We start from the raw sequence: 25,422 nt of genomic DNA, 5'->3' as shown, positions 1-25,422 counted from the left end.
AAAAAATAATTAAAAAAAAAAATGAAATGGGCTGTAATTAGTATTTACCTTATATGTTTGTGCTTATTTTTAGTTTTATTTTTAATTTTACCACCAAGAGGAAAAGGTTGAAAAATATTAGAATATGAAAATATTATTGGTGCTTATTAGTAATTTGCAAAGAATGTGAAAGTCTATAAATATATAGTTGTGTAGCTATTATTAAATATGAAATGAGATAATAAAACTTTTTTCAATTAGAAGGTATATGTATATTTTACTATTAATAACATATATTATTATAACACAACTATGTTTTACTTACTAAATATACTGACACATATTTTATTTTTATAAAACAAATCGTTCAAATAATTATACTATTTTAATTATTAATTAAAATAAAAAACTAAAATATTAAATAAAACTAACACTACGTGGCTTGGCACGTAACAATCACCTAGTATATATATATATATGGTGTGATGTGTGATAATTTGTGTTAGCTCTTCATATTATCTAGATGGGTGGATAGTGTTTTTAGGTTTAAGACAAAACATTTGAATATATATATATATATATATATATATATATAACAAATAAAAATATTATACGATAGTGTGTACAGGTCTAAGAGATTGTAAAGTTCAAGATTTGAGTTGGTTTCATAGTTTGTTTTGATTGTAATGGTGTTGTAGTTTCGAAAGCTTAAGGCATATATATATCACAGCTTTGTTTTCTTTTGAGCAATACATTGACTTATTTACCAATAAAAAATATTAAAGGTTGTCTAGTTTTATCTAAAGGTATCATATTGTTATTGATGTAATTAAGTATTGGGTGCTTATCACATAATTTAATTTAATAATTATTATAAAATATTATTAATCAATTACAAGACGTTATCAATTGTGAAGTGTCATTAATATTGAATCTTATATTTTTTGCATAACTTTTTTTTATATATTTTAATTTAATAATTATTCTTGAAAAACCATTAACTATTCACAAATACTTATACTTAATAACAATACTATCGTATAATACATTATCAAAAACTTTAGTTTCCATCATTAATTTAGCATTTCACTACTAGTTGAGTTGAGAGTGAGTGATAAAGTATATACCAAACATTTAATTATTAATAAAAAGAAAAGTAAAACAATAATCAATAAAAATCATTGGGAAGGAGAAGTTAAATTCCATATATGTCTCCTCATTTTATTTTTTTGTGGAAATATTGATTTATTAAGAAATTATTTATTTATTTATTGTCTTAGTGGGATGAAGAATTTTGAGCCAAATATCACATACAACTATTAATTTTTGCTGACGCAAAATCTATAAAAATATTCTTAATAGCACCACAAATTAATTACTAGATAATGTAAAATATATATATGTGTACTTTCAAAACATATGAAAATATTTGTTAAAAGAAAAAACATATAAAAAGATGAGTACCTAAGAAAAAGCACTCCAATGATTTTTATGTTTTACATTTTTTAATGGTGCACTATCCATACTTAGAGATAATTAATTATTCATCCTTCACTTTGTCTTTTTTTTTTTTTTTTTTTTTTTGTTAGTGTAGCATAATATTTTACAATCTGTTAATAGCTTAATAGTTTCAAGGTCCTAGGTTCGAACCCATGACCTCTCCCTTTTTCCCATCCCTCCCTACTAAGCTAGCCTTAGTGGCTTATCTTTTTGTTATTTTTTAAATAATAATAATAAGCGAAATTTATAACATGTATTTATATATTAATATATAAATATTGACTTATATACGGAGGTAGACTTGAATATTAAGGGGGCAAAAAGAAAAAAATTAAAATTAAAGGACCAAAACTATAAACTTAAAAAAAATAAGAAAAAATACAAAAAAATAAATAAATAAAACTTTGTTTTTTAAAAATTTTGGAGGGTCATCCGGCCACGGCTACTAAGGGTGCACATGGTTAGGTTGGCTGGGTTAGAGGTATTTTAATAGGCCAATCCAATGATTGCGGTTTGGATAAGCTATAAACCATTCAATTTTTTTTCATTGTACAACCCAACCCTACTTAGTACAATGATATATGGGGTGGGTTGGGTTAGGTTCATTGGATTGAGATGAATATTTTAAACTTTAATATTTATGTTACAAACATGATAAAATTATTCAACCTAGTACATACACGAAAAAACGATACATGTGTGTGTGTGTGTAATATAGTGATTTAAAAAAAAACTAAGATAGCAGTGGTATCATTGTGTGAGTAGCAAAGTTAATAATAGTGATTGATTCTAACATTAGGCTTGTTGGTAGAAGTAGTAGGGTAACTATAGACTACATGTTAGTGATGTGTTTTGGTTAATTTACGTTCTAAGGTTATCACAATATATTTTTTTTATGTATGAAAACGTAAAATATATATTTGTATATATTTTGTGAATATAAAATATATTTTATATATGAAAGTTGTCTTAAATTTAGAATATCTTTTAAGAAATGGGTTGGTTTGGGTTATATAGAGTTAAAATGTGTCCAACCCATAACCAACTCATACTTATATGGCCTATCAGTACTTTTCAACTCAATGAGCCATGACCTACTCTTAACATAACTATTTACTACAAAAAATGGGTTGGGTTGGTCGGGTTGAATGGTTTGACCCATATTTTGTAATGGCTACCCTTTACACAAAGGTAGCTTAACTTTATGAGTTTTTTTTTTTTTTAAAAAAAAAAAATAAATTAATTAAAAATAAGGGAAATTACCCACTTACTAATTTTTTAACTTTTTTTTTTTTTTTTTAAATTTACAGTTTGAGTTTCTAAAGTAGTTTATCTAGTGGTTTCTATGTGAGTTGCTATATGATTTTGGTTGCGATTTAAGTTGCGTCGTTAGTTGCAATAGGAGTTTCTATGTAGAATTCTGTAAAAATACAAAAAAAAAATTATTTTGAAGTGTAAAAATAAAAAAACCCTTAAAAATAATCAAGATATTAAAATTGTAAATATATAAATTTATTACTTATAAATATTTATAAAATTGTATAGAATTATGTAATTATTTTTTTCACGTTTTTTAATTTAATAAATTTACGTAAAAATTAATCCAAAGATAATAATATCAATATGGTCTTTAGATTGTGTGCCACATAAAAAATATTAATAAGACTTTTTAAGGGAAAAAAATAGTTCTTATATTTATTATTAAAATTAATTACTAGGGACAAATTATATTTCTCACGAGAAGAGAAATTAGAGCTCTAAGAAGATGAGAAAATTTATTAGAGGACCATTATGAATTTGTTATAACTAAATTTGTGCACATTAATGGAAGATGATGATTCACACAAAATCACATATATATCAACACCACTATGAAATATGAATGAAGAGGAATTAATTAATTGATTCAACTTTGTCTTTTTCATCAACCTAAATTAAAGCATCAAATTAAATTTGCTACAAAAACAAAGTTTATTCCTTATTTTGCTTTCTTTCTTCATCTTCTTCTTCTTTTCTTTTCCCATTCTTTGTGGGAAATTTTTTGAATCAAAATAACTTTAATTTAATTACAAACATTTGGGGAAAAAAGAAACAAAAAATAATCCATTTTCACTATATGGATAAAGTGTTGTTATTGTTAGTTATCCAAGTAAAGTTATTACATGTTGAAACTCAAAGTATTTGAATTTGTGATATAGTACTTCTCTTTATGACCTTTTGTAAAAGTTAGGGAATATTTTTACTTAGTATGAAAAAACCCATTTAAAGAAATGAAACATTCAATAATAATAATAATTATAACAATAATAATGATAATGATGATGATGATGATGAAGTGATATTATAAGTTGGAAACCATTATAAAGTTTTTAAATCATGATCACCATGACTTTTGGAAGTAATAAGTAACCTAGGCTAACTTAAAAACTAAAGTACCATTAGAAACTTCCAATAATAAATAAATAAAAACTAAACCCAAAAAATGAAAAAGAATTCACATGGGGATACTTGAATTGCTAAGAAAAAAAAGTTTGGTATTTTGACATAAAAAGGTGGTCAAATTTAGAAAGTTGAATTCTTAAAGTAAAAAAAAATAGAGAATTTATATTATTTTTATTTAGATTCATATATACATGAATTAAATGTAAAGTTAACCAAATTGGATTTGTGGTTTTGAAATGAGAAGAGAAAGTTAAAGCAATATTCAACACAATATCAATCAATGTGAAAAAGGCATGATATATAATAGTAGAAGAGAAGAGAATGTCAAATATTTTTAGGGTTGAATAAATAGTGTTTTATTTTAAGAAGGGTATGAATGAATGAAGTAATTAATATGATATAAATGATGAAGTGTTTTTATGAGGAGAGAAAGCCATTTTCATTCCTTTATGGGTCAACATTCCGTGCTTCACTTGTGTTCTAATTGATTAAGACCTATCCTACAACTTAAAAGAAAACAATGGAGTGAAATTCAAAACAAAAATTAAATTTCAAAATACTAATATAAATATTATTAATTGCAAATATTAGTGGCATATACGAATGTAAATTATTTAAATAAAATTGTTTACAAAATATCGAGTCTGTATATATATTTCACACCAGTTCTGATTCTAAAATTTAATGAGTCATAGGAAAAAAATATTTTTAAACCCTTATTTAAAACTAAATGTGATATTTTTTAAAATTAGTAAAAAAATATATATGTAATTTTAGAAAAGGAGAAATTTTTTTGATCCTTAGACTAAGTAGGCCCTAAGTACAGGCCTAACCTACTTATGTTTAATGTCAAGCCTCATTCACACGTAAATTACACACAAATTTAACACTTTTATGTGATAAGTAATTTATCCCCATTTAAGATGATCTTACTTATCAAAAATGATTTAATATATTATTTATGTGTACAAATACTATTACTCATATTTCATTCGGTACTCTTATGTTATGTTTACAATAATACCGATTGGTGCTATGTAATTTGAAACTCTTATTGGTCAATAAATTAATTTTATAAATAAAACTAATTTCTCTTGGCTATATATATGTAATTAAATTAAGAAATTGAATTTGAATTTAAAACCTATATAATAGTTGACATTGTATTCTAAATATATAATATGTACAAAGGTCATATACAATATTATTTAGAAGTACAAACCATAAAAATTAATAATATTTGAATTTAGGGCTATGCTTTTCAATATAATATTTACTAGAAAATATAAATTTTTATTTATTGTGCTATTTTTTGAAACAATTTATTGTGTTGAATTTGGTTATAAAGTGTGGAATTATTTAATATATTAGGGTATATTATGTAAAATGTTGTTAGACATTATTAATACTCCTTAACAATATAAAATTGGTACAACTATAAACTACAAAATATTACAAATATATATCTTTATATATTAAAAGTGCCTATTTAACGGCAATTCTTGGTTTAAAGATTCTTGGTTTAACGATTCTTTTTTTTTTTTATTTAGCCTTACACGATTAACTTAACGTTAAACGTTAACAAATAAATAAACCCAATAAGCAAAAAATTAAACAATCTTTTTTTAAATTAAAAAAAATATCTTACCCACATATCTCTCTAACAAATCCTACCATTTTTGAAATTTTTTTACACGTCTAAATTCAAATTTCAAAAAATAAACCCAATAATTAAACCAAAAAAAAATTAAAAAATATTTACGATTAACTTACATATCTCTCCAACAAACTACAATTTTTGAAATTTTTTTATTCATTCAAATTTCAAAAAAAAAAATCCAATAATTAAACCAAAAGGTCAAATGCAACATATATTATAACCTTATTATTATTGTTTTCAATATGTTTTTACTGGACATAAAAGTTTAATTTAAATTTATTATTCAAATCTCTTTAAATTAAATGTTATTTATTTTTTATTCATTTATTTTCTTCCGAATTCATAATATAATACTTAATATAAAACATAGCATACGTGCATCGCACGTAACAATATACTAGTATATATATACATATATATATAAAAAAGATTTGTTCATTTTTTACATTTCAAAATATTTTTTTTTTCATTTTTATAGAAATTCACATAGCAACTCATATAGCAACCAACGGATGAGCAACTTAAAGTGCACCAAAATTCACATAGCAATTCACATAAAAACTACCGGAACAATCCAAACTGTAAATTTAAGAAAAAAATAATATATAAAGTATTTCCCCAAAAAAAATATTATACTAAATATATAACATTGCTTCAATGATTTGTCATTGCAATTAAGAAAAGATGCTTTAATAATTTTTATGAGATTTGAGTTAAGGGCCAAAAAAAATTAAAGTTCCAAGTGAAATATCAAAACAAACTCCTAAAAATATTCTTTCTCTCCAAAAATAACTCAAGTTCATGAATCATGTAATGGAATTCATACTAATGATAATAATTATGATTGATGCATGTGCATGTTATAAATTTAAGAAAGTATATTTGATTAGGCAAAGTTATGTGTATTAATTATGGTATAAATGCATGGAATAATGGAATGTAATGAAACTATATGGACATATCCATTTTTATGGTCCTATAATAAGGATTTTATATGAGTGTCTAATGGACATGACAATTGACAACATGTCCTATACGTTATTGCAAATATTTATAGCATATTTTAGGGGAAAAAACTCAAAGAACATACCAATTCTATTAGGATGAGGTAATACTATACCATATCTATCTTTCTTTTGCCAAACAAATATATCACCAAGAATAACACATGCTAAAAATTAGTATTGAGTTAATTAGTTATAAATTTTTAGAAGTGGCATACATATGGTAAGTAATTTTTAGTATTTTAGTTATGGTAATTTATTGATCCTTTTATTTACTTAGTTATGTTTGAGTTTATTGTTGTAATATAATAGTGTTTTTTGCTTTTTGGAACAAGTTGGTAATAGTAGTGTTTTATCACTTTATTTTGTTTTACTTTGTTGGATTTTTTATTGAAAAATATTAAAAGGTATCAGTGGTATGTAGCACCACTTATAATATTATAATTTTTATATCGATGTTAGAGTAATTAAGTACTGGATTCTACAAAATTTAATTTAATAACTAATATAAAATATCGTTAATTATTTACAAGGTGTCATATCTAATTAGTGCTAAGCATCACTAGTGTTTATAACAGTGTTCTTTTTTTCTTTAAAACACTTAATTGCAAAATCTTTAGTGTTTTCCTTCTCTGAGAATGATCTTGTTTTTCAGATTTATCTTCTTTGTGAGAATGATCCATATTAATAGTTGAATTGAAAGGTTTTTTTTTTTCTTCTCTAAGAAAAAAAACATCTCATAGGAAAGGATTTGAGTGGTTTCTTTAAGGTAGTAATGGGCTTTGTTATAATTGTTGTTCCTCTCCAATGATTTGAGTTTGTGTATGAAAAAAGTGAAAAAGTTAAAAAATACACTCAAACTTTTCCACTCCCATAGGTGATGGACAAGAGAACATAAGCATTACCATGCATATTAGTCAACTTTGATAAAATTAAATCATACAAACAAAACAACAACATTGTTATCAGGTATCAGTGATGTTATTATAACATGACACTTTATAAATAGTTAACAATTTTTCATAATAAAATTTAAATTAAATAATGGAAAATTCAATATTTAATTACACCAATAACGTTATAACATGAAATCTATATTACTTAGTTTTTTTTTGGCTGATAATGTCCCCATAAAGATAATCAAATCTCATATAGTGGACTATGTAGGCTTGGGGGTGGTGGTGTCTATTTTATTGGATTCTATATGAAAATCTGAAGTGGGTTGTGTCTTTAAGAAAAAAAGTCTATAATGGCTGCTAAAAGAATCGACTAAAATAAGAAAACTAACACAATTGGCTTAAATTAAATTAAATAAAATTAAAATCATATTGAGAAAGAACAACTCCAACTCCATCATATGTAAGTACCCAGTGAGAAGCACAGCTTTTCGAATAAAAGAAGAAAAAAGCATAAAAAAAGACAAAGGGATTGCTTTTTGTAAAATGCTGAGTAATATGCAATTCAAATAAATAATATTTTTTTTAATAATAATTAAAGAAGTGTTATAATGGTCCAGACTCCAGAGATTGCCATGAAATGAAATCATGGAAAATATTAATTAAATAAATAAATTAAAAAAGGTTGTGTTGTGTAATGTGTAGTAGCTAGAGTGAGAGAGGTCCACATATTATCCACTGTTACTACTACTACCAGATACCAACCTTCTTCAATAAATAAGATTAAAACATTCATTGCATTGCCACAAGTAATACAATTCTTTCTTTTTACTACAAAATTTTTATGAGGGTAAATACCATTTTGGACCTTATGTTTTGTAAAAATTACAGATTGGATCCTGTGTTTTGTTAAATAATAAAATAGACCTTGTATTTTCTAAAATAGTAAAAATAGGACCCTGAGCTTAATTTTTGACAACTTTTTTTTATTACAACCAACTTGAAGACAATGCTTAATACGAACAGATACAAAAAATATAAATAGTTTTGTCATAGCATTTTTAGATCGGATTATAATTAAACTTTATTTTGACAAAAAATCAATTCAGGGTCCTATTTGTACTATTTTAGAAAATACAGGGTCCATTTTGTCATTTAACAAAACACAGGGTCCAATTGGTAACTTTTGTAAAACAGAGAGCCCAAAATGGTATTTACCCTTTTTATTATTATTATTATTATATTACCAGTGGAGGTATTTTAAGGTGCACAGGTTTGGCTAATTTTTAGATTGATAAGACTAACCCGTTTACTAAACAGGTTATTTTTAAATTTGACACTGAAAAATAACATATGTAAGAGTATACACTCTTTAAATTCATTAAATTTATTACATATAAATTATATTTTTTAGTTAAATAAAACATAAACATAAATGTGTTGTAGCAAGATTGTAATTATGTTAAACTTATTAGAAACATAATGAGTAGATAAATTACTCAAAATTAAGCATATGATTCTTTATATAAATGGATCAAACTCATCTCTTTATAAATAGTTTGAGTTTGAAATTTGATTGTAATACTTAAGTCTCAACACGGCACGATCTAACCCAACCCACGAACACGAATTATTACCCCTAATTACTGTTGCTGACATATATATATTGGTATTGCAGAAGAAGAAAATATTTATAGTTGGATTGAATAGAATGACTTATTATGATTAAGTATAAAAATAGATATATGTGAGTGAGGACCTATCATTTCCTAACTCCTGATTAAGATATTTATACCATTAATGTCTAAGTTATCATAGGAAACGACAAAAATATCTTAGTCTATCTAGTAAGCTCTACCCCACAATAACATTTCATGCCTAATTAGGATGTTTTTACTACTGTTTTTGTGCCTAACTTACCCACAACACACACACTACACTTTACACATAACATGGGGGCACTACTCTTCAATTTCAGATGGGAAAATTTAAGTCATCAAACCAAAATGAGTAATTTACGTTATAAATAATTGAATTTAATTCTTAATTATAAATAAATATTTAAATTTAATTTTTAGCAATAATAATACTTAATTTATATTTTTAAAACTCCATAAATCCATTATCGTTAAATGTTAAGTTATTATTCATGTGTCATTTTTAATTGGTATATTTAAATTAATTTTTTTAACAAATAAAAATAAAAATTTAATAACTTGAACTAATCATAAATTGCCATGTAACAATTCACTACTTAACTACCTACAAAAGTTTTATGTATTTATTTACAATCGGAAATTAAACTAAAATATTTTTACCACAAATTACTTAACTGAAATTCATAACAATCATCTTTTTATTTTAGGCATAAAAGTTAATAAGCACAATCCCAAATGACATAATACTCTCATTACTTTTACAAAATGACATCTCACGAGAAAGAATAATATCCAATAATATATTAATCTTGATATTAATAATCAAAGAGATTAATTATTCTTATTCAATTAAAATTTTGCTAGTATTATTGAGGACCAAATAAACCAACAATAGTGTGTCCTTATGAGAGCAGTAGTAACAGAAACAATAATCAATACAAAATTGGCAGATAAACAAACCTAAGAATAATTGAAGCAGTTCATGACAAAATTTCAGCAAACGGATAATTATTTGTAAAACTAACTACCTCTCAAGTAGCATCACCATTTCGCAGTGAACGGTGTGTGGGAAAAGGTCAACAGCCATAGATTTTACAGGTCGGAAGGGCTCGGAATGGGGCATTGACTTGGCCCTGTTTCGGGCTAGACCAGCAGCGCTCATGTTTCTCCATCCTCTGTTGTTCCTATTTCCTTTCTCGGTTTTCTCGGCAGATGGTGTGCAGAGCTCAATAGCATTAGCCACTAAGCTCTCAGGGTTGCAGGAAATGTAACTACACGAAAATGAGAAAGGAATTTAGATCCTACAAATTAAAAAGTTTGAGATAAAGATCACACATAAGAAAAGAAAAACAACAGTAATTGGTACTAACACTAGTCTTCGTAAAAGTGGATTGGTTCTTATAACTTTGATCACCTGCATCATCAAAACAAAAACCGAAAAATCAATCCAAAAGAGATTTGCTTCGTGGGACAACCAGTCAGATCAAAAAAATCGTTAAAAAAAACTACACTTTGAACACACGCAAATACATCAGCAGTGGAAAATCAAAAATAAAATCATTCTAGAAAATAGTACACTTTTTTTCCGATTTGGTGGTAGTCATGTTTACCAAACCATAGATTATGAGATATGAAAGACACATTCCGAACAAGCAACCCTGTTATATAACTAGAGGCATCTCATGGATTTTGAAAGATTTCAAAACCACCATGTGTGGTAGTTTAGTGTTACTTACAGTGGGATGAAGCCCGCCACGTGGAGGATCAACTATTGCAACAACATTTTTGAAGCGCTGCACCGGGGAATTCACATTTACAGACTGGCAATTGCTTTGAAGTTGGCTATCTGGTTCCCGAGGGCCTTCAGATGCAATATTTACATTCTGCAGCTCTTGGTTGGAGCTTTCTCCAGGCTCTTGTATACTGTCTGCTGCTGAGAGACAAGAGCTCCTTTCAGGATCCTCTGCATTGTTAACCAAAATATCTTTTTCTTCGGTTATGGAACTTACTTCAACAACCCCTTCAGATATTGGGCACTCAACTTTTTCTTCGGTTGTGCAGCTTACTTCAACAACCCCTTCAGATATTTGGCACCCATCTTTTTCTTCGGTTGTGCAGTTTACTTCAACAGCCCCTTCAGATATTTGGCACTCATCTTGTAGCTGAGTGGCATTCATGTACTCCTTCAACAATGACCCCATAACATCTTCTGCCTAGGTCATTATGAATGAGGGGCATACAAATAAATGATCAAATGTAAAAAAGGAGAAACAACACCTAAATGACATCAAATATTTATTGTTCATTTATAATATTATAATAAAAATTGTTCATTTTTTTTTTAACTGAGTCATTCACTAATCAACCAAACGAAAATAGAAGTGAGTTCAACTAGCATATTTTCCGAGCAAAGAGAAAATAAAAATATCTCACCTTCGCACAAACAAATCTACAATTCTTTATGCCATTGATTTCAGCATTTCTATGAGCATCAGAAATTGCAGAAGCATTCATTTCAACACCCACAACCTGGCACCAGTGTAGAGCCAAAACAAGTTCATCATTATACACACAATAGCAGAGTTTATATGAGCCTTTCAAAATTTATCCAAATTTTCATTTTCCAGATGAAAGATATCATCTTCTTCCCAGTTCAGTTCAAAAGAAGCCCTAATGAATTTATTCTGTTTTGACTGCCAATTAGTTCCCGCATACTTTCCTACATTGAAAAGCATTAAAACTAAAATCACGGGAATAAGGATGGGGAGTATTACCATACCCACACGATGTGCTAAGGTGAGCCCAATTGTTCCAGTTCCACAGCAGATATCAAATAGCAAAGTATCAGGACCCAAACCTGCCCAATCCCCAGCAAGCGAGTAAAGCTTTTCAGCAGCAAGGGAATTCACCTACAATAATATTGGCACTGAGTATTTTACAAGGAAAAACTTTTCTGCTAAACACTGAAAAAAAAACATCACCAGCTTTTTACCTGAAAGAAAGCTGTGGGTGAGATACAGAATTTAAGATTGCTTATGTAATCATGAATTCTTGGGTCTACTAGATTTTTGTCTGCTTCCATTTCTGGAACATCTGGCTCTTTACCCAATGGGAGTTGCCTTAGTGGTGCATCAGCTGGTGCAACATTTGATATTCCTTGATGATCCTGCAAAAAAATAAATACCCATCAAATTTTAAAGGAATGATATTATTTTAGAAAGAGACCATATCATGCCATGCTAAAGCACAAGAAACCAAGTAAACAGAAGCAGACAAGCATTGCCTTCTAATCGCAAAATGCAGTTTTCCGACTAGACATTCATTTTTATTTTTTGGCCATTGCATTCTGATTGCAAAATGGAGCTTTCCAGTTTTTCATTCCCGTGAAGTAATGGTTTAATATGCTCAGTATTAGTTCCATGCCGCATGCTCAAGAATTACAATCTGAAAACCCCAATAGTCTTAATTGAGAATTGAGAGGAAAAAATAAAACTCGAAACAGCTGTATAACATGGCATTGCTGCAATATTCCTGATCCTCCTCTGCTGTGCACTCCTATGCACAAACTCACCCCCCCAGACCCACCCACCTTCATTTTGTAAATTAGGAAAAAATGTACTTGCCATCATCCATTTCGTCCAAAAAAATTTACTCCGTTGAACAGTTTCTGACACACTATAAACACCCAAGGGTCCCCAACATGCATATAATTTTATAAGAGATTATTATGAAACCCAACATGCCCACTTTCTGGTATTCCAAATACAAGGCAATGTAAAACAGAACAAGTACTATTTTGCAGACAAAACGAAAGCGCTAGGGATCAATTTCATGTGTTAGAAGATAGAGCTTCATATTAATCAGGTACAATGATTAGTGGATTTCACAATTAAAAACCTTGAATTTGTGCAAAACTTGATGCAGATACAAAATCTTTAATAAGGTTGACAGATATCACTAGAACCTTCACCTTTACAAGCCTAAAAAGCTAGGAACCATAAATATGATGCTAGTACCTTAAAATGAAACTGAACTAGTACCTGAACAACTAAAGCTGTTAGAGGCAAAGAAGGAACACTTGCTGCAGCTCCTGCAGAAAATGCTTGAGTAAGTTTCTCAAATTCACTAGCCACCAATGCCTCATCAAAGCTCATGGTGGAAACCTATGTGATCAAAAGGAGTAGAAGGGTGACCATAATACCCAAAATAAAACATTAAATATACATGTATGCAGGCTTTTGATATAGACTGGGCATGCTATAGTTAGAGATGCATGTTATAATGAAAACAAGAGTAAGGAAGCCTCATACTGAAATTCAACTTATTATCCAAATTTAGAAACTAACCTGAACCATAAGTAAGACCTCGGCAATGTTGGCTTCTGGGTTTTCAGAATCAATAGTTGTTTCCGGTCTCCTTCCTTCTCGAACCTTGAAAGAAATACAACAAAGTTAATGAATAAATAAGTAATAATAACTTATCAGCAAATGGGCCTTTGGCATTGTGCTTTCTTGCCCCTAGGATTTGACAGTATCTACCGTTAATTGACGCCAAAATCCAGTATTCTTAAATCGGTTCCAAACCGGTAAGTCTGAATGCTGAAGAAACTCCTGAAAGATTGAAGCATATTTGCAAGCGATTGTAGAAACATTAGGGCAGTTTATAGGTTCTTCAACTGCTGTCACACCCTCCCTGGAAAAAACTTCATTATTCCACTATAATCTCAAATGCTTTTAAAGGAAGAAAACAAAATCCTCATAATCATATATATTTAATTTACCTGAAATTTCCAAGCATAAAGCCCACTGTTATTTTTCCTTGAAGTGAATATCCAACAGAAAACTCGCACTTGTTACGGTATCCATTTATAACTGGAGATGGTAGTATACCCTCTAAAATGCATGGGAGACCACCTACAGAATTAACATTTACAAAAAAAAAGGGGAGTTGAGTACCGAAATTTGCAGCCTTCTTTGGAGCAAACCAGAGTAAAAATAACCAATCAAGAAAACTTGATAAACTCTAAGGACATGCATATATGTCTCAGAATGTCATGATAAACTTGTAAAATTAAAGGATGTTTTTTCTTGCATCTAGCAAAAATGTGATAACCACCTATTTCTCTAGACTTGAGAATCCATTCTGGAAGTGAAACACCATTAGGACAAGCTTTACGTGCATTTCTAGTCTGAAAATGAAGATTTCGCAACATTTAAGAGATGGTAATTTAATTCAAAAAAAAAAGCAGAGTGCAGAATGGGAGAAACAATAGTAATGTGAACAAAAATAAATAAGAAGAATAGATACTGACAAGTCTTTTGAGAATCTGCATATTAGACATCTTTTTTTGCTCCAATTGATCACTGTAGGCCATATGGGCAAGGGGAGTCACGGCATCTCTAACACTTCTTACGCTAGTCACCGAACCATTAACTGTTGAATTGTCTTCATTACCATCAACATTCTGAGCCCCATTTAAGGTAACAGAGACATCCCCATCATCCCCGGATATGACAGGTTTGCCAGTTTCCTGGCCGTTTTGTGGGAAGGCAGTTGTTGGTTTAATATTCTTCTCGAACGATCGAGGAATAACATCGGCAACCTTTATACTTTTGTTCCCAATGGACTTCCCTTCCAATTGCTGCTCAATAGAACAATCAATAAAGAAATTAAAAAAAAAAATAACAAGATCAACCAATAATCATTAGCTCTTTTAAAGAGCAATCATCATATAATATTCCATCAGTGTAGCAAGCATACCTCCAAAGCAGTTTTTAACTGTTCCACACTTTCAAAACTCACAAAACCTACAGTCATGCCTTTCTTCTTCTTCGAAGACTTAAAAGGAATTCCCTGAAAGGAGAAAAAAAATGAAACTTTAAACTCAGAATTGTTGAGAGTAACGAAAGGGAAAGAACTAGAGGAAAATAAAGAGAGAATTCATTTATTTATAGTTGAGGAAGTGTGTACAAGAGAGCTATTTATACAGCTCAAAAAATAAGCTGCTTACATAGGAGTAGGACTACTTAACACAGTGTAACTAAACTAATGAGAAGTTAACTTACTACAAGAATGAACAAACAGAACATCTAACTATCCACAAGAGTGGCACATTTCTAGCCCAAGCCTAGCTCAATGTCTCACCAGAAAATGTTGTTGTGCACTAAAACTAAAATAAGAACACAAAGAAGCCCTATTTAGTCTCTATCAAAATGGAAGTGAAAAAACTCAGCTAAACTGAAAATTCCGAGTAAAGCAAAGAACTTTAGTAAAATTCTTCAGCAGAGAATTTTGTCAGAAAAAAAAAATGGAGCTTACACTTATGTTTAGTCCTAAAAAAACTCAGCTAAACTGAAAATTCCGAGTAAAGCAAAGAACTTATGTTTACACAGAGAATGTTTAGCTCAATGCTTACACTTATGTTTGGTCCTAAAAAAACTCAGCTAAACTGAAGATTTCGAGTAAAGCAAATAACTTTGGTAAAATTCTTAAACAGAGCATTTTATCACAAGACAAAAAAAAATAGAGCTTTAACAAAATAAAAGATAAGAGAGAAACCCACTTGCCTGCTCACTAAGAAAGCTCTTAAGAGTCTCAGTCCTCCAATTTCTAGGTAAATGAACCAGACATTTGCTAAGCACAGGGTCCAACCCAACACCATCACCATCACCATCTGCATCCCCATCCTCATCCTCATCGCCACCCACAGTCTCCGTCATCATTATCACCTCATTCGAAACCGAAGCCACAGGCTTCTCTTCATCCTCGGATTTCTTCTGTACCTTCTTGGCACGCTCCGAGGTCGGGTCCCACGTATTATCGGGACGCTGACGGAGCTCTTCCTCGCCGTGAGCGTAGCGGCAGGTACTTCCGTGGCTGCAAGAGCCCGATTGACGGCGGAAGAAGGAGCATAGACTGGTCTTCCAGAGAGGAGTGGCTGAAGGGTTAGTAGGGTTAGGTTCCTGGTCCTTCTGATCGTCCTCCCTCTTGCGCTTCTCGCCGAGAGGAGTATCATCGGTTAATGCAGCGTCGGAAGGTTGGTCTGGGAGTGAATCATTGGGTTTGGTTAGGGTTTGAGTTGGAAGTGGTTCGTTGGTGGGAGATGGTGCCGCCATAGCTGAGGGACTTTCAAATCAAATTTTGATTTAGTTATGACTCTGAGAGTGAGTGAGGACTGAGGACTGAGGACCACTTTGCAAATTTTCACAAATAAGGCAGACCCAAACCAAAGCCCAACCAGCCATCCTGGGCCTAGCCTGGCCCATTTATGAAAACATAAAAAAAAAAGTATTTTTATTTTGAGAAACTTACAAAAATATTAGAATTTGCGTTAACTTTTACAAAAATACTGTTACACAGAATTTTTTTCAAAAATACAGTGTTTTTATAAAACACCAGTAAAACACAAAGCAGAACAACTCAAAACAACAGTAGAACACCAGTGAAAACTTAACACAGTATACTGCAGTATGAAACTTATAAAAAAACACAGTAAAAAAAAAATAGCAAAAGTTAGTATACCATGTAAATTTCCCTTTATTTTTCAACATGATCAAAAGGAAAATTTCACATGAATTAAAAAAAAAATAATTTACGGTCAAACTTCTTAAACTACGGAGTTTGACACGATTAATCTTCTTATTGAAATTTTGAGAGCAAAACTTTTTAAACTACATAATCGTTTTGTCACATTATACACGTGGCATAATTTTATTAGTCGACATTATTTTATATATTTAAATGTTTAAAATTAATTAAAAAATTAGGAAAAATTTATTATTTTTCTTTTCTTGAAAATCCTAATCTCTTTCTCTATCAACTCTCCCTTTCTTTCTTTGTAGGGGTGTTCAAAATATAAACAGCTCAATTAACGTGAATAAACCGAATTAAACCAATTAGTATATTTTTTTTTAATAAAAGTGTAATAATATATTACATAAATTATATTTATTAGTCATGTATTTAAAGTTTAAACATTTTAGTGTTTAACTTAAAATTGTATTTAGATATTGAAGTTTAAAGTTTAAAATCTATATAATATTATTATTTTTTATTATTATTTTATTCTATTATTTCATGATTACTCAATTACATTTATTTTATATTAAATTTTTTAAAATTAAATTAGACTATAATATTTTTTAACTTAAAATATAAATAACGTATTTTTTTTATTTTTTTAAATTTAATTTTTTGAATTAAAAACTAAGAATAATAATTATATAAAAAAAAAAAATCTATATATTTATATAATTGTGTTGTTAGGGTAGATGACATGGCATGTTGTATGAGCTTTCTTTCTATTTTTCTATTCTCTTATTTTTTTTTACATTATTTAAATTTTTGTTAATTTTTAGTATTATTTAATTAAAAAAATTTAGTGACTTTTCATTCTCATAACTTCCATTAAAAAAATAAATTATTTGGCTTCTTTCATTTCACATTTAATTAGTTTTACGTTAATAAACTCTTCTTCTTATGTAAGGAAAAAAACATTTTGCCTAATTTATCTCTCTCTCTACACCTACGAATTGCCCAGCTTTCAAAGTCACTGCCCTCCGATCCACTTGCTTGGCTCTCTCTGAAATAATAGGAAGGTTTTGATTGGTGAAGCTTTGTTTTCTCAATCTCTGCAAAAAAGATTAATTTGTATGATTGTCTCTTGATCTTCTTTTTATTATTATTTTCTCATTTTGTTCTTTTCTCATTTTGTCTCTTAATTTTACAACAATTCAATAAAATTTATATAAAACAAATCACAAAAAAAAATATATTATGTGATCTTCTTCCTTTAGTCCCTATCATCTCAATTTTTCATATTTAATAATTATAAGTTTTTTAATCTATTTTTCTCATGTATAATTTCTTTCATTAGATTAATTTTTTCTCATTTAATTAGCTTTAAGTTATTATTTATGAAACTTTTTCTCTGTTTTCTATATCCCTTCGATCTGCTCATAATTTCACCCACTTTCTCATTTAATTAATTTTTCATATCTTTAATTTTAACTTTTTAATAGTAAATTATATTTCTAGCTATTTTTAAATTTATGTTATTAAAATATCTCTTTTAATATATATAATCATATCTTTAAATTATTTATAATTTCTTAATTTTAATTTTTTATATATATTCTATAAATTTATATAATATTGATGCTTAGAGAAATGATGTTGCTTGCTATCTTTTCAATATTATATTATATATATTTATTTTGTAATTTTTTTAATTATTTATTACTTTTTATTTTATATATCTCTATTTACCTATAAATACATAAAATATAACTGAATATATAATTACAAAACACTTTTTATTTTATCTCAACCTTCACAATATATACACACAACTATACAATAAAAAAATTATTTAAAAGACATCAAAAAAGAAAAGAAAATATATAACATGTAATTTAATATATTTAATTATATGATATAAACTTTTCATATCTTCTCAATGTTCACAATACACACACTATTTTAAAGACAATAATAAAAAAAAGAACAATTTAAAAGACAATAAAAATATATAGAGAAAATAATAAATAATAGGTCCAATTCATAAATGGAGTTTTGAATGATGGGAAGTTATAATTTAATGAAGAAAATAATTGCTAAGAAATTACATGAAATTAATACAAGACTTTTTTACCTATTAGAATCATCATAAAACACATATAATTAACTTTTTTTATATGATATGATGTGTCTATTAGAATTCTTTTCTCTTTTAATTAATTGTTGTTGGTAAATAAAAATTAGAAAACACTACAAATTAGAGAAAATAAAAAATTAGGAATTTTTTATAATTTTTATTTTTATTAGTTAAGAATTAAATAAAAGAAACAAAATTATCTACATTAGTAACAATTTTAAACGGCTTACCTTAGCTTTCCCAAATATTTATTATTATTATTATTATAGTATTTTTTTAAAAAAATAAAGAATACTTTTTTTAAAAGGAAATCTAAAGTATAATTTATACTATATTATTATTATTATTATTATTATTATTATTATTATTATTATTATTATTATTATTATTATAGTATTAAGTATTCTTTAGATTTAAAAAAAAAATATTTATCTACTTTCTATTATTATAACTATTACAATTATATGTGTTCAATTATAATTAATATACTATTTTAAGTGTCTATTATTCATTATTAAAATATACATATATTATTTATTAAAATGATTATGACGAGAAAAATAAAGTTAAAAAATGTATGGTTCAATGTATTTTTTTAACACATTTTGTAAGTGTAACTAGAAAAAAAAAATAGCAATACTAAGAATTATGTGAAGGAATTTTCTCTACAAAGAGTTTTATAAAAACATGAGGCTTTTTTTTTATTTTTACTTTAAAACAGTTTTTTTTTTTTTTTTTTTTTTGCATTTTTGGAATGGAATTCTACATGGAAACCGCTATTATTGCAACTGTGTATGGACCTAAATCACAACAAAAAATCGTATAGAAACACTTATTGCAATAGCCTATGCAACCACTTTAGAAACTGACTAGTAAATTTGAAAAAAAAAAATTAGAAAAAATAGTATATGGAATAATTCCCCTAAAAAGATCTTACATAGCATGTATAATTTTTATCTTATATATATATATATATATATATATATATATATATTTTTTTAACCATATTCTCTTTCTTTGTAAATTTTTTTACTTAAGTTTACATTTTTATCTTAAATCATCTATACAAATAAATAAATAAAATTATTATATTTAATACATTATATCAATAATTTTTATTCTATTATTAACGATATTATATTTATACATGAATACATACTAATTAAACATTAACACTTTCATATTTAAAAAATTCAAAACGTTAACACTTTCATATAATTTTTGATAAATAAATATCTAAATAAATAAAAGATCAAAAGATATAAAAATGATGTGCATTTTCTATATCCTACTTTTTTAAAATCTATAAATCAATTGTTATGAAAAAGGAAAAAGTCAAAATAATCTTTTATAAGGAGTAGCTAAATTTAAGAGTAATTTTAGAATGAGAAAGAAAAAACATAAAATAATGATTTAGTTTTTTTTTGAAAAAAAATCAATAGGTAATTAGACAAAATTTAATAAATAACACTATTTTCTATTATTATTAAGTATCATTTTTTCAGTTTTCAATTCTCATGTTGCAAGAAACCTTAAAATAAATGTATAATTATGTGAAGTAAATTAATTTATTGTTGTTTCATTAGTAAGAAAATTTACAATTTTAAATTAGTTTTATTATAAAATTAATACATTTATTTGGATGTTATGATTAAAAATTAAAAATATAAACTATATAATTTCATTATTCAAAATGTGTAATAATTATTTATTTAGAAAAAAAATTCAATAACTACAAAAAAGATAAGGTACTAAGTATAAATATTTTTGTATTATAAAATTTTAAAATAAACAATAAAAAATATATCTTTTTATTTTTTCATTTAAAAAAAATTTACAATTTTATCGAAATAAAACTTATTAATATTGTCAGACTATTTTTGTCTTACCGCGCAACGCGCGGTTTTGTTCTCTAGTTGAATAATAATATTGAAGTTGAGGGTGTCACCGAGGTGAGGAGGAAGGCGAGGCATGGATGAAAATGCCTAATAAAAATGCCTCGAAAACACATGGATGAAAATGCCACGTGGATGAAAATGCCACGTGGCAGTAGATGGGCCCAAAGAAGGTGATTGTAGTGGGTGAGTTGGGTTAGGTGGCATCTGACAGCTGTCCTGTCTCGATATCACCAACACCTATATATATATATAATAATATATCCTCTTTCTTTATTTTTCTAAAAAATTAAAAATAAATAACAATTAATTCTCATTTTCATTTTTCAATCAAAAAAAATATTATTATTCTATATTGAGATAAACTCTGCTAGAATAGAAGAATCCATTGAGGATAGCAGAATTTTTATTTTTCATTTTTTTTTTGTATTAAATTATTCCCTTAAAGGTATGTATTATTCTTTATTTCATTTCATATTTTATTTTTTATATTATTTTATTTTTATTAAAAAAAAAGAATTAGTCAATTAATTTATCAAATTTGATCTGTTTGTTTCCCGAGAAAATTCAGGAGAAAAGTTTTGAGTTACAATTGCTTTTATAATAAACTATATATATTTTCAAACCATACCGACCAATTTGACGAAAGCGAAGAACTAATTTTCACGAATCTTCGATGTTATCTTAACAATTTCTGAATTTGTCTCTCTCTTAGGGTTAAACAATTGATGGGAAACGTCGGAAGCAATAGCGTTGGTCGTCGGAGGAATCGTAACAATTCAACTCCGGCGAATCAACACTCTCCACCACCTCCTCCTCCTCCGCCGCCGCCGGAAACTACTGGGAATAGATATGTTTTCGCTGCTGCCACTCCTTACCCATCTCAATACCCAAACCCTAATCCACCGCCTTACTATCACCACCACCCGATTTACTACCAGCCACCGCCTGTTCCGTCTCTGTTTCGCGGTGGCGGGATGTACCCGGGTCCGGGCCCTGTTAATGGTAACTGGGTCGGGCCTCAGTACCCTTACGGAGCCCCGGTTCCTCATCCGGGTGCTGGTCCATATATGGATCATCAGAAAGCTGTTACTATAAGGAATGATGTCAATGTGAAGAAGGAGACTCTAAAGGTCGAGCCTGATGAGGAGAATCCGGGAAAGTTTCTAGTTGCTTTCACTTTTGATGCCACAGCTCCTGGAAGGTAAAGAATTTTGTGTTTTGACTTTGAATGAGGTTTGAAATGTGTAGTTTGACTTGTTGTAGTGATGTGTTTTGAGTTGACTATGGATTTTTAGAATTTTATGTTTGTATTGTACTTTAGAAATGTTAAGGACATAGTGTTCCACACATTTTAATAATAATATAGGAAACTGCTAACCGATATAGTGTTAGGCTCTGAATAGGAATACTCATAATACACCGGTACATGTCGCTTTGCGATTGGCTAGTGATACTTTTTAAAAATTATTATATTAAATTATATGAGACTCGATACTTGATTAAACTAATAGCGAAATTGATACATAGGAGGGAGGGTGCTACTGCTGGTGCCTTTTAGCATTTCTCTAACTCAACCCATGAGTGAAATAGAATTTAATGTTCAAAATTGGTTAGTTTTATTGTGAATGTTGTGGGGTTGTAAATTTATATACTGACAGGGGTGAGAAAGGATTGACTCTGATTAAAATATAAATATTGGTTTTTTTTTTTGGACTGAGTCCTCTTTAAGAATTGGACTAAAAGGGCAAACTGTACTTGCAGAGAAGAAGTCAAGAAATAAACTTTGTACCATTGTTATTTGTGGAAAGACAATAGTATTTAGTTTCTGTTTAATGTTGGAAACCTAGTTGGTTGTTTATTTTCCATTACAATAAATGACATTGGGTATTTAGTGTGTGAGAAGTTGAGAATAAAATTGGACCCCAATGAATGTGAATATTGTACCCATTGAAGAAAGCATATAGCTTTATTTGAGACAGAATAAAAAGTATATTTCATTAAGCTGGCTAATTTAATTGAGGATTATGCTCTGTAAACTCATGGTATTGCACATTTATTTATAAAATAAAATAAGAGAGATTGTTTAATTGCAGCAGATTATGCACCCTTCCATTTAATTAGCTATTTTCACTCTGCATAAGTGGAAGGGTGTAAATTGAGTTTGGACCCTTGACTTGGCCCCCCAAGTGCAGAAGAGAGATTGCAGTGAGTGTATATAATGTAAGTTCATATTGGTGGAGATCTAAGTGCAATGAAGAACTTGGTTGGTTAATGAAATTATTTGTTTTTGTTTGAACATTATACTTGTAATTTATAAACTTTCATTGGAAAGAGATTTATGAACATAATGTGGTGGTTTAAAGTTGATGCCTAATATCATTTAGGTGGTAGCTTGAGGATCTAGTCAATCCTTCACTTGAATTTCTGTTTCATCCATAATTTAGTGTCAGAATCAGATGTAATCATATCCATAAACTCTGCTTATATCAATTTTCAAATGTATATTTTGCAATTGTGGCAAACATTCAACTTATTTGTAGGATAAAATATGCATTGCTAACTTTATGTGTGTATGCTGGTACATACAGTTTGTAACATTCCTAACGGGGTTTCGTTTTTCTTCTTTCTACAACAGCATTACAGTTATGTTTTTCGCTAAAGAAGATCTAGATTGCAACCTCGAGGTTACAAAGGAAAGCTTGCTTAAACCAGTCACTGTGCCTTTTGAGCAAGGCCTTGGTCAGAAGTTTAGACAACCTGCTGGAACTGGAATTGACTTCTCAATGTTTGATGAGTCTGAGTTGATTAAGGGGAATGATACCGAGATCTATCCTCTTGTTGTGAGGGCTGAAGCATGCCCATTAAACCAGAATGAGCAAGAATCTGATGCAAGTTCAGCTGGAAATTCTCAGATCACTCAGGCAGTGTTTGAAAAAGACAAAGGTGTATACCAGGTGCGGGTGATGAAGCAGATTTTGTGGGTGAATAAGATGAGATACGAGCTGCAAGAGATCTATGGAATTGGGAATACAGTTGATGATGGTGATTTTGATGGGAATGATTCTGGAAAAGAATGTGTGATTTGCTTGTCAGAACCCCGAGACACAACCGTTCTTCCTTGTCGCCACATGGTACACAAAGTTTATACCTTTTATCATCTCTCTCTTTTATATTTGGATTAAATGGATTTATTTTGAATAGATGTCAGTATGACAGCATATTAGATAAACAAGTCTTTTGTTAACATTGTCTTGCAAATTAGATCAGAATTTCCAAGTCTTCTCGCACTCGGACCTTCCCATATTCTACATGAGTATCAATGTTAGTGATTAAATTTGGCCTGATAGTTGCTTGGAATATGCAAAATTGTTTCATTATATTATATCTAAAAGAGTCGAAGTCGACTATATTGAATGTTGGAAAGCATTTATGTGGATTTTTCTGTCAAGTGATTAATCTAACTGGAAAGTTGCAACTCAACTTCTCAGAAATAGAATGCCCCCACTATAAAGAGGGGCCTGTGTAGAAGTGTTGTGTTCAAACTATTACTATTTTCATTAGTCCTCTTCCTTTCCCCAACTATTAAGTGTTAGAATGAATTACCAATTGTTTTACCATAGACTTAGACTAATATTTGTGTTTTTGAGTACAGTGCATGTGTAGCGGCTGTGCTAAGGTTCTGAGGTTCCAGACAGACCGATGTCCCATCTGCAGGCAACCAGTCGAGCGACTCCTGGAAATCAAAGTAAACAATGGTCCAGATGGGTGAGGCCCGAGTATGATCTGCTATCAATTGAATTCTGTAAAGTAACTATAGATTTTTCTTTACCTTTTAAAACTCTCCTTTCACAGTAATAACAAACAGGCAGTCCCGGATTCAGGCACAGTATAGAGACATTATTTCAGTGCAATTAATATATCGAACTCTTTGTTTTTGTAAATGGTTCTCGCTCTCTCTCGTCCTGTTCTCGACTTGATTATCTGCAGCTCTTTGAGATTGATGATAAAGCGACCGAAAGATGATGTATTCATTCCTACAAAGGCTAAGGCTAAAACACTCTGATGCTTTGAATTTTCGAAGTTTTCTTTCGGGCGTCGGTTGAGGTCTCATGCTCTAAAAGAAGAAAGGGAAACATGGATTTGTTGTGTAGAAATTAGAATTTTCTCAGCTTTGTGCTTCTTTAGTTGTCTCTGGATTTGGTTTTCTCCCTTAATCTCTCAATTCTCATCTAGAGACTATCAATGAAAAAAGAGAAGAAAATAATGCATTTTTCAGTTGAATAAAAAGTCGTTTTTTACAGTTATTAAGAGTTGCTATTTTATTAGTATTTTACAAGTGGTTCGTAAAAATATAAGATACGGAAATTCTACAATGCACCCTTTAAAATGGATATATTGATACACCTTTATCTGTTTTAGCACTCGAAATAATTTTTTAGTCAAATTTTTTTCTCATGGTCATGTATGTTATAGTTATTTAAGATATCCTTCAAAATTTAAAGAAATTTGGAAAATTTTAACACGCTAAAAACTACGTTCAAACAGTGTATTGCACGCGTGACTATTTTATTTTATACGCGTGTAAAATAGACTGTTTGATCATTGTTTTCTATATTGTAAATGATTCGAAATTTCTCAAAATTTTGTAGGTTATCTTAAATAGCTATAACGTATATGAATATGAAAAAAATCTTCTGGATGCCGAAACAAATCAAGGGTATATCTGTATA

The 25,422-nt window shown here is 28.8% G+C and overlaps 2 protein-coding genes and 1 long non-coding RNA gene across 5 annotated transcripts; 1 reads left to right on the top strand and 2 right to left on the bottom strand.

The window, feature by feature from the left end:
- Positions 1-9,916: 9,916 nt before the first annotated feature.
- LOC115719403 (zinc finger CCCH domain-containing protein 24) lies at positions 9,917-16,322 on the bottom strand. Its single transcript, XM_030648438.2, has 14 exons — positions 15,706-16,322; positions 14,900-14,992; positions 14,451-14,780; positions 14,255-14,327; positions 13,920-14,052; positions 13,678-13,831; positions 13,486-13,569; positions 13,180-13,302; positions 12,132-12,305; positions 11,914-12,048; positions 11,573-11,668; positions 10,876-11,352; positions 10,510-10,553; positions 9,917-10,410 (listed from the first exon to the last, which is right to left on the bottom strand). The coding sequence occupies exons 1-14, from the start codon at positions 16,252-16,254 to the stop codon at positions 10,164-10,166; spliced, it is 2,712 nt and encodes a 903-aa protein (XP_030504298.2). The 5' UTR covers positions 16,255-16,322; the 3' UTR covers positions 9,917-10,163.
- A 4,640-nt stretch (positions 16,323-20,962) lies between these two features.
- On the top strand, positions 20,963-24,996 carry LOC115719244 (probable E3 ubiquitin-protein ligase LOG2). 3 transcript variants are annotated; one of them, XM_030648206.2, is made up of 5 exons: positions 20,970-21,137; positions 21,405-21,893; positions 23,328-23,823; positions 24,345-24,457; positions 24,545-24,996. In XM_030648206.2, exons 2-5 carry the CDS (start codon positions 21,418-21,420, stop codon positions 24,582-24,584), a joined length of 1,125 nt encoding a protein of 374 aa, XP_030504066.1. In that variant the 5' UTR covers positions 20,970-21,137; positions 21,405-21,417; the 3' UTR covers positions 24,585-24,996. The 3 variants fall into 3 exon arrangements, with proteins under 3 accessions (XP_060964887.1, XP_030504066.1, XP_030504065.1); XM_061108904.1 differs by having other exon boundaries at positions 20,963-21,137; positions 24,345-24,996; XM_030648205.2 differs by lacking the exon at positions 20,970-21,137 and having other exon boundaries at positions 21,189-21,893.
- On the bottom strand, positions 23,754-24,316 carry LOC133033860 (uncharacterized). The gene is made up of 2 exons (XR_009685918.1): positions 24,098-24,316; positions 23,754-23,986 (listed from the first exon to the last, which is right to left on the bottom strand). It is a non-coding gene; the product is annotated as an uncharacterized LOC133033860 (long non-coding RNA).
- Positions 24,997-25,422: the final 426 nt, after the last annotated feature.

This window comes from Cannabis sativa, chromosome 2 (assembly GCF_029168945.1).
Source record: "Cannabis sativa cultivar Pink pepper isolate KNU-18-1 chromosome 2, ASM2916894v1, whole genome shotgun sequence".
Classification (NCBI taxonomy): Eukaryota; Viridiplantae; Streptophyta; class Magnoliopsida; order Rosales; family Cannabaceae; genus Cannabis; species Cannabis sativa.
The sequence above is the reverse complement of the archived record's forward strand: the minus strand, read 5'-3'. Positions and strand labels throughout refer to the sequence as shown.